General features: G+C 44.9%; 2 protein-coding genes across 2 annotated transcripts; one reads left to right on the forward strand and one right to left on the reverse strand.

Moving 5' to 3' along the window:
- Positions 1 to 568: 568 nt before the first annotated feature.
- On the reverse strand, positions 569 to 3,024 carry LOC128310285 (sterol O-acyltransferase 1). The gene is made up of 5 exons (XM_053046889.1): positions 2,734 to 3,024; positions 2,481 to 2,548; positions 2,079 to 2,410; positions 1,867 to 2,012; positions 569 to 1,802 (listed from the first exon to the last, which is right to left on the reverse strand). The coding sequence occupies exons 1-5, from the start codon at positions 2,825 to 2,827 to the stop codon at positions 724 to 726; spliced, it is 1,719 nt and encodes a 572-aa protein (XP_052902849.1). The 5' UTR covers positions 2,828 to 3,024; the 3' UTR covers positions 569 to 723.
- Positions 3,025 to 4,537: 1,513 nt separating this feature from the next.
- On the forward strand, positions 4,538 to 9,624 carry LOC128310255 (uncharacterized). Its single transcript, XM_053046851.1, has 4 exons — positions 4,538 to 4,619; positions 4,717 to 4,913; positions 4,973 to 5,386; positions 5,453 to 9,624. The coding sequence occupies exons 1-4, from the start codon at positions 4,597 to 4,599 to the stop codon at positions 9,289 to 9,291; spliced, it is 4,473 nt and encodes a 1,490-aa protein (XP_052902811.1). The 5' UTR covers positions 4,538 to 4,596; the 3' UTR covers positions 9,292 to 9,624.
- The last annotated feature ends 373 nt before the right edge of the window (positions 9,625 to 9,997 follow it).

The raw sequence follows: 9,997 nt of genomic DNA on the forward strand, positions 1-9,997 counted from the left end.
TCATAAATCTACCACGTTTGACAGTTCGCTTGTTTACATTCGATTTAAGCCGCCACAAATCGAAGTGGCGGCCACTTTCAGCTTGAGCAACGCTTAACGGCGGCTAACATGTTTTTACCATTTTTTAAATAAACAGCTGATCTAGAAATGTTTGTGAAACGAACGTTTAGACACAATTGTTGTTATTCTCAAAATTAATCTTCGATTAATCTTTCTGTCCAAATGATTAATCGCTTTAATCCTTGATTAACCTTTCTGTCAATAAGATTAATCAAATTAATCTTAAATGCTTTCTGTTTCATCCAACTTTTGTTTACTTTTGTTTGTTTACATTGTTTACAAAAATTGCGTTTATCGTGCGTCGTGCGTAGAGCGCAATCTTGCTGTCAGAGAGATTAATCGCGATTAATCTTTTCGACAGAAAGGTTAATCCAAGACTAATAGTATTCTCAAAAATAATCGTGCCTGGACGTGCGGTGAGAATAATATGAATCGTGTCTAAACGTTCGGTAACCGTTTTCTGTTATTTCCGGTGAGTGTTGTGTGTTTTTGCAAATGAAACGTTCCTTGATTGGCTCGAAAGGTACGCAATGAAAGACAATTTTATTTCTTTTCAAACATTATTGTGTTTTGCACAACATATGACAACATTGATCTCTACGGAAGGACTTATACGATACATCTTTACATCTATTTCAGTCTTTTGTCCATCGTCCATCGTCGTCATGGGAGACTCCATGGTGCCGTAATGGTCCAATTGGGGTTATGTGATATGCCGTTGCAAGACCACGATACAGGCACCATGTAATCGACGATAGAATCTCCAATGTCCGGACAATTTCGCCGGGCGTAGTACTCCATGTTGTACAGGCTCAGATGCAAGCCATTCCCTATGGAAAGCACCAACCACAGGAGCACATTTCCCACATCCTTGCCCATACGCTTGGTGACAAACATCAGCAACAGGCCAAGAAATTCGAACTGTACAAACATTACCGGATAAAAGAAACGGAATGTAAACGCCAGTATGAGCTCATGGAACACGGCCGACACGGTAAACACGGCCACCGTAGCAACAGGCCTACAGTTGCGGAACACATGCTCGACACAATCCTTATACACGTACGTGTATAACCAGTCGTGCACCACCACGTTCCACGATCGGATGTATCCGGCAAAGGTGGACTCGTTCCACCAGTCACGGTAGAACATCCGATCGGCAAACCGTAATAGCTCTGCTGCACCATTCATCCACGCATGCAGCAAGCTGTAGAAGGCACACAGGAAGGATAACGAACCAGGCATAATGCTACCGAATAACGATAGGACGAAGCTACCGGAGCTTATCTTCGCATGGCCAAACTTCGCGAACAAAGGTGCCAGGAAGCGTTCCAGGATGAAGCTGACGTAGAACACGACACCAATCACCTCAAGCGCATGACGAGCTACAACACGCCAGCGGATCTGCTTCGTGCGTGGATATTCATCCCGGTATACTAAGGTGGGTGCAAATAGGAAGTAGACATAGGTTGAGAACGAAGGTAAGCCACGATACGTGTCTGGAGATGCCGGCTTGGAGTCTGCATGTTTCTTATCGTTCGTTAATGCTCTCGGCACGTTACTGCGGATGAAGGCGTGCGCTTTCATTAGCAGGCGAGTCATTTCCATAAGATATGCCACGCCACTTGCTGGTGGAAGATCAAACCACAAGTGAGCTTTAATGGCGACAACGATAAATCCACACTGGTACGAGACGAACAGTACGAGGGCAGTCCAGTCCCAACATCTTTGAACGATTGAACCTGCCGAAGTAATCATGAAGTATTAAAATAGTGAAGTTTATATAGCGGTATCATTGTTACTTACCCTGCGTAAAGTTCCTGTGATACGATGCCCACATTCTGAAGCAGGGATACAGCAGGAAGGTGGAAGTTTGCATACAACACCACAGCATCAGTGCAATGTGGAACTTTCCGAACCCAGCAATGATCGGTCGAAAACCCAGATTGATACTGTCGAAATCAAGAAGGTAAGTAAGTAATCGTCATTTTTCATTGAATCGTAATTCTCCATCATACCTGCCAGTATCCACAAAATCGTGCACCACCGTGTTGAGGAATAGAATGATCAACATCACGACGAAAATGTGATAGATCGTTTTGATGTGTTTCACTTCGAACAGATCAGTCAGCAACGAGTTCCGTGGCATAAACACCTTATCGGGTAATTTCCCATCCGATTTTGTACTCTTCCTAGGACCATCCCTACCCATCCCATGGGTCGCCTTTTCGTTGAACAGTTGTTTGAGCTCGTAGTTCTTAAGATTAAACTGTTTCACCTCGGTGAACAGATCATCGACGGCGAGGTCCATTTTTTTCTCCACATCCTTACTCATTTGATCGACGATGTCCTGCAATGTAGATGCAGAACAGTGATGCTATTAGCAGGCACAATAAATAGCTGAGTGCAGCTTCACTTACATGCATTTTCTGTTTCATCTTTTCGATTGCCATATCTTTCACTATCTCCTCGCGATATTCCCGCTGAGCTGGAAGGTAAAAATTGGAAGGAAATGGTCCATTTATATTCTGTTACACAATAAGCACCTTATATTGATATTGGTTGCGTAGTCGTCATTACGGACACATTTTTACATAACGAAGGTTTCAAATTAGAAAACATTGTAAGGGAGAAACCATACAAGTAGACACCATCCCACAAACACAAGCTTACCGCGATTGTTGATCGCATTTTGTACGGTCGAATCGACCGAACCCTCATTAGCTCCAGAGCTAGAACTTTCACTTCCACTACCAGCATCACTCATTGTTCTTGGCGTTTTTTTTTTGGTTATCTATTAATGCTTCTTTTCTTCTTTCGTACGACAGATGTGCACCAGTGAAGCAATACAACACGAATCACGAGTCTGTCCAGGGAGAATGCGTCCCGACTTGGTGGCGGCCAATCAACAACTAAATCTCCGAAGCCTTCCTCTCTACGAAGCGCGGTCGCGTTCTTGAAGCCCTCGACGATAGGACGGTAATCTTTCCACCATGTCACTGCGCCAGTCAATTGCGTGTGTGAGGAAGCGCGCACTGAAATGATGGAGGGCACTCGTTAACGGGTGCCGAGTGCAGCTGTACTAAAGCGTACTTTGAACAACGCACGCACGCCGCATATCAGAGGTAAGTTAAGTGCGGTGGACGCGAAACACCATCCGTATATTTCCAGCAAGATGCATTAGTCACCGCACAAACGAACTGAAAGGTATTGTACGCAGATATAACATAATTACACGTGCAGCGTATTACGCACGGTGTAAAGATATATTGATCAGCTTATTTATCATCGTATCACTTTACTGCTGAAGTATCACAAAGGTACTTGATGCTGTTTTAAAGAGTCAGGTTCAAAGTCCACTAAGATTTTTTTAAACGTATTTTTAAACAATCTTCATCTGTTCATGGATGTAATAACAAACCTAGTAGAGATAAGCATAGTCCGCCCGGAGTGTTACAACTGAGAGAATAATCTTAAATGATTTCCTCGTTGAACGGTCTTTCCAACAGAGAACATAGAGATGGAATTAAAAAAAACTCCTTGCATCTATAATAATTACCTTTTTTATCTTAATGATTGTTGAATAAATCCAGCTCTACACCAACGAATGTGAGAGCTTGTAGCCTCATTTCCATGGAGTGATCCTCCAAAGTGAACGCCAAAGATAGAGGGAACGATTCTCTGTTGTGAAAACATACTGGTCGGCTGCATGGTACAGAAACGTCTATTAATGGCATTCTAAGTGAGGGTGGACCGGTGGTGCATTGATAGCGGCACCGGTCTTCACACAACAGGACCGGTCCAAAATCCCTTCCAGACCAATCCTATGTACGTAGGACTTAACTATTCAGCTACGGGTTAATAAAGTCCAAGAGAGGCGCAGTTATGGCAGGTTCTAAGCCTTTTGGGCTAGTTGTGCCGGTGAAGAAAAAGAGAAGGCCTAATCAGTCAGTCAACTAGTAGAGACCCAGAAGAAGAACAACACCCTATGGTCGGTCTTACATCACAAAACTATAGTATAAACATCTTTTTGCATTTTTAGTGTCTATAAGATTAACATACAGCTATGTACAAAAAGAAACTGAGCTGAAGGGAATTCGCAGCATGAGATAATGAAAATCTAATCTATCTGGTCGCAATATACGAAGCTAATCGTTAGAGATATGCGTTTATACGTTGTGGAAAATGCTGTAACGTATATGATTCAATAATACTTTTATGATAATAAAGTTAAAAAACACTTAAAACAATTCCCACAATGAACGTGCAATGTTCACATTCAAACTGCAAGCGAATGCGCGCTGGCGGCTGTAAAACGCTTAATTAGCCGCCATTCCATCGGTGGCGGCTGTAAACCAAATGTAAACAAAGCGAACTGTCAAACGAGTGGGTTTACGTCTGGGCGTAGGAAATAATAGTGCTTGTTTGGATGAATTCCATCCAAAATGTGTGTTAATTTGGCGAAAAGTGTATTTATCCGGTAATATGTTTGACGGGGCATGCAGCATTCTGCGACACGTGCTGATGAAGTAAAGGATGACCAAAAAGAAACCCTCTCCGTGAGTACCGGGGTCCCTATCAAGTGGACACAGCTGGTTTAACAACTTGGAACTTAATATCAAAAAGTAAATAACATGTGGGTTAATAATCCTACAGACAAAATCGCATCTGGGAAAAGGAGCGACGGGAACGGCTGAACAAAACATTCGAAGATCTTCAGCATCTTCTTCCTGACCATGAACCAGCATCATCGCTCAGCAAGGTGGAAATCCTCCAACGGGCCATTGAGCTCATTACTAAACTACAAAAAAAGATTAAGGTGCTGGTAGAAGAATGTAACGATCCACTGAAAGGTAGACAAGCTCCAGCCTGTAAAGATTTTAGAGTAAATTCACAATTGACCCATTTTCAGAACATGTTAAGGAGCAAGAGCAACGTCTAAAACGGATGCTGATGAGAAATGAAGAACTGGCGGGATTATTGCGTAAAGCAAAAATTAACGTTCCACCGTGCAAGTATACGATAGCCGAGGAGGAAATACAGCGACAAAATGAGGAGAAAGAAAATGGTAATCGGGAAAAGAAACCGGCACCGAAGCAACGTCGCACCGGAACAGCTCCCAAAAAACCACCTGTGATAGATAAACAGCCTCCAGCGAGTGTAGCGTGTTCGGAGTCTTTAGAGTTAAGTGTTGTTAAATGTGTTCCATCGACAGTGAACGGGGTAAACATTGCCGCCAGCAGTTGTAGCTCTTGCAACATATTATCTTCCGCTACTGGTGCGCCTACATTAAGGCACTTGAATGGAATAGGTCCTGGAAATGGTGGTAGGTGTGCAATACTGTAAACTGGTGTGAGGAAGTTAACAATTAAACTTATTTTCATATTTTTAGTAAACGTCACACCTGCTCTACATCCCGCTCCGATAATGACCACAAGTGTAATAATATCAAACAATGGTAATCTTGTACAGGTACCGATCGTGGCCCCTCCCTCATCGCTGCTAATAGTTGGCAACGAGGATGTTCGATCGAAAATTAATCTTAAAAATCGTCCTCCTGATGCCAGCTCAGCACGATACAGAAGCAAACGGGGTAAATTTACAATAAAATCGATCGATCTTATCCCGGGCAGGATAGTGAATGGCAAGATACCTATACCACCGTTACGGAGAAGTACGTCTGACACCTTAAAAGCTTCAAAAGCGCCTAGATTAAAACGGAAGCGGTTGGTCGAAAAATGTAAAAGATTACGAAAATCTAGTACACCCCAGAGCAAAAGTCACGATACATCGGCGGCAAAACGAGCACGACTTCATGAGCCCGGAAAAGGACACAACGAAACGTTAGCGAAAGGTGACAGCGAGACACAAGAAAAAGAAAACGAGCTCGAGCTTCAAATGCCAGCACAACAACCGTCCTCGTTAGCACTAACGATTAGTAGAAGCCTACCCAAGGAACAACAGAAAAATACTCCATCGAATGTAAATGAACTTGCACGAGAAACTCAACTGGATATTAGCTTAAATCAAACTGAACTAGCGGACGATATTTTTGCAAATCTGCACGTTGGCCCCGATGGATCTAATGTGCATGGAAGTAATGAAGATGGTACCCTATCACCGACCGCAGCTTACCTAATGAGCTTTCCGATTGTAGCCGGTGGTGGAAAAGCAGCTGGCAATCACGTGGATACCGGAGAAGGTGACGAATGTCACGAAACGGCGCCAATAGAACACCCACCATCGAAGTCAAACATCATTTCGACCAACGAACAAACGAATGGTATAATATTGGATAGTTTTTCTTCGTATTTCAACTATGGGCACATGGATACGATGGGTGTTGGAAGCGCACCAACGGTGGGACATGATATCCCAGCCATACATTCGATCCCTGCATTGGCTGCGAACGTATCGACAGCGGTGACGACAACATCCAGCTCCGTTACGGTTACCGGTTCCTCGACGAAGGAAAACAGTTTCACCAATTTCCCCGCCATTTATCAATCGATAGATAATATGCTTGATAATAGAGCTGTAGCAACAAACAGATCGACAGCGGTCGGTTCCACGAATAGATCCCTCTCAACGGATACGGAATTCCCTGGCAGTGCTACGTTTACATTCACGCTTACATCCAACACATGTACAGCCCCGACGACGGCACAATCTGCGATCGGTTCGACACATTTTTATGGTTCTTCTTGTGGCGCACTGAACCCGGTGAAAGCGGTAGACGAGTTTAGCTCAACGATCGAAAAACCATCGATCGAATTCACATTCTCGCTAACCAGCACGACCGCTTCACAGCCCCGCAACGTTCAATCGCAGTACACGAACAGTTCGATGTTAGCGACAACAATGACCACACCGTCGTACGAGACGTACGGATACTTTCATAAAACTGTGCCCAAATCGGCCAACTATTGTGCATCATTTAATGTGCTCGATCCATTACTAGCCACCGAAAAACCTGCCACCAGCTTTACGTTTAGCCTTACGTCTTCTACTAAGACGGAACCGGCATATGCGCAATCCTCGATAGTGACGGTCTCCTCCACCAATACTACGCAAGCGTACGGGACGCCTCCGAAGCTGTCCACTAAACAATATCATCAGCCAAATGTAGACAGCTTCCCGGCAAAGCAAACACCTGCTGCAAAGCCGGATAAAGTCTCCCAGAGGGCAAACAAAGGAAACGGGTTACACAATCAGCAACATCCGGTACAGAATCAGTCTCAACAGCAGACACAATCCAAGTACGATGTTTCCTGGATGGCTGCAGGAGTGCACAACGGTCAATCTACGGGTTCATCTCACAGCACTCAAAACCAACAGCCACAGCAAACGAGCTACGAGACTGTCCCTACGATCGAGTTCCCAACATCGGCAGGATATACCACGACGAGTAACTACAAGTCGGACATCTTTTTCGCACATCCACCGGGCGAAGAGCATAATCTAACATGGTCATCGCCCAGCAAACTATCCAACATATTGAACGATAGCTCTTCTCCATACTTTCCACCCGTGACGCTACCCACACTAAATGGCGATTTAGCACTCAACACCTCCGGGGGTGTTAATTCATTTGGTGGTGCTGTGGGTGCTGGCACCAGCAATAAGCCGACAGCCGTTGCAAGCTGCAAGATTGCTACTAATCACGCCAAGAAATCGTACACACACAGTAGCTCTGTTGGGACGGTACAGAATGAGGCACCACCCGGTGGTAGCTTCCTGTCCGTAAGCCAGCTCGTGAATGAGCCTTCGAAATCTTACTCCAGCAATACCAACAGCAACGTTGCAATGGGAAGCAATTCCGGCGTTTGTCCACAGAAACCGGTTAACAATAACTATTCCGCCGAGGCGCTGATAGGAAACTCGTACCCCACTCATTCGAGTTACGCATCCGTTGGACACGAGAATGGACGAAAGGATAAGATGTTTGATTACGGCACTAACACGCTGGAGAGTGCTCCCAGTACAGCAGGTCCACTCATACTTAATTTCGATTCGTTTGGAAACTCCTCCGGTATGGATTACAATAAGGGATATAACTTTAGTAACCAGCAAAACGGGTACATTACCTCTTCGTACGGAGAATCCGCCTACAGCGGGTCCGGGAATTGCGCTGTAACGAACTCTGCCGCATCGTCCAGCATACCTTACTACGGCAAGTCATCAGTAGCGCAAGGTTACTACAACCAAACGAACACGGAAGGTTCAATGTTGGAGACGGGATCTTCTTCAACCGCCACCAATAACCCCAACGCAAATCATCCCCAATCGATGGGACAAGATTACACACCCTACTATCTTCCATCCTTTGGGGAGAAAAAGCAATATCCCGCCTCAACTCCTGGTGGGCCTTCTGAGCACTCGGGTGCAAAAAGTAAGAAAACCCACAAACCAAGCACTGTTGTTCCTGCGATGGAATATGTAAGCCACACTACAGTCGCCTCTACGATGGCTTCTACCACCATGAGTTCTAGCACCTCGAACTATACCTACACGTCTTTGGGAAATGTGTCTAATAACGCAATAATTGGGTCGTCCGGAACACTGGAGCACAGTGCATCGCAAATGGACACATCATTGTACCCAAACTACCACCATCATCACCGTCATAACTATCATCAGCAACAGCAGCAACAACGATTGCCAAATCAACAACCTGGCAATTTAGCAACAGACGCTTACAGCACGTCCTCCACAGGAACGGTCGGTCGCAAGCCTGCGTCTGCATCCACCACCACTGCTTCATCGTACAACTACACGCAATATTCGTCCGAAAAAATGCTCCAATCCTCACATCACGACACTCACCAACAACAACCAGCTTACTCAGCACCATTTGCTGGTGGCCACCATCATGCCCACCATTTGAATCTTTCGTCCTGCATAAACCCCGCACCGGCAGTTAGCTATGCAAACGTGCATTCCACCCAGTCTGCTTACGGTCAAACGTCCAGTTCCCATCAGGGCCACTACTACCGACAGTTGCACCATCAGCAGCAACACCAGCAAATACCGGGCATGTCCTCCAGCTCGGCTGTTTCTGTACCGCACAGTAGCGGTGCATCGAGTAGCACCATAACGAACTTCAACCTGAGTACAATATGTCCGGAAATTAATGACAAAACTGGACGCTCAAGAGATGGCCGATCCGCTGCAACGTCCGCACCGGGAACGGTCGCTGCATCCGTTCCCTCTATAATAGCTCATTGGTAAAACGAGTAGGGTAAAAATGCAGGCACAGTACTGTTGAGTGAGAATAACTAACTGGAACTAATCTAATCTAGTGCAATCAGATTTTTAAAAAGGGTTCTCATTGTATAAAGTTTGCCAACGCGCCGGTATATCTCGCCATTTAGTTAGGATAGCGAAAGTACGACAAAGATCACATTCTATACGACTGGTTTTTCCTTCCCTTCATGTGTCAACAGTCGCAGTCACTCAGTCACAGATTGTTTGTGGTGTGTAAAGTTTCGTATGAAGAGCTTCGTGTAAGCTATGTAAGTAATGTTTAATTTTAATAACTTAAATCTATTACAATAAAGCATATTTAACTTATGCAATACACAGATACCTCACGGCAATTACCATACAGTTTAATGTAGCTTAGGATATGTTACGCAGATAGTTGAGCACACCTTCGAATTCGTCCAAAATTTCGCTTATTTTGGTTTAGAAGTCAGCACCGACTACATCAGTGTTGTTGAGATATGATCTTCCACGGCCAGAGGAAACTCCACTTAGGTCGAGAGGAAGATGTTCCGAAGGATTTTTGGCTCCATATGTGTGGAAGGACAATGACGCAGTCGCTGCAACGACGAGCTCTATGCTTGAGCTGTACGATGAACTCACTGTCGTACAGCGGACTAGATCATGCTCGCCATGCTGGGTTGGGTTAGTCACGTCATGAGAATGAAACCGG

Source organism: Anopheles moucheti, chromosome 2 (genome assembly GCF_943734755.1).
Source record: "Anopheles moucheti chromosome 2, idAnoMoucSN_F20_07, whole genome shotgun sequence".
NCBI lineage: Eukaryota > Metazoa > Arthropoda > Insecta > Diptera > Culicidae > Anopheles > Anopheles moucheti.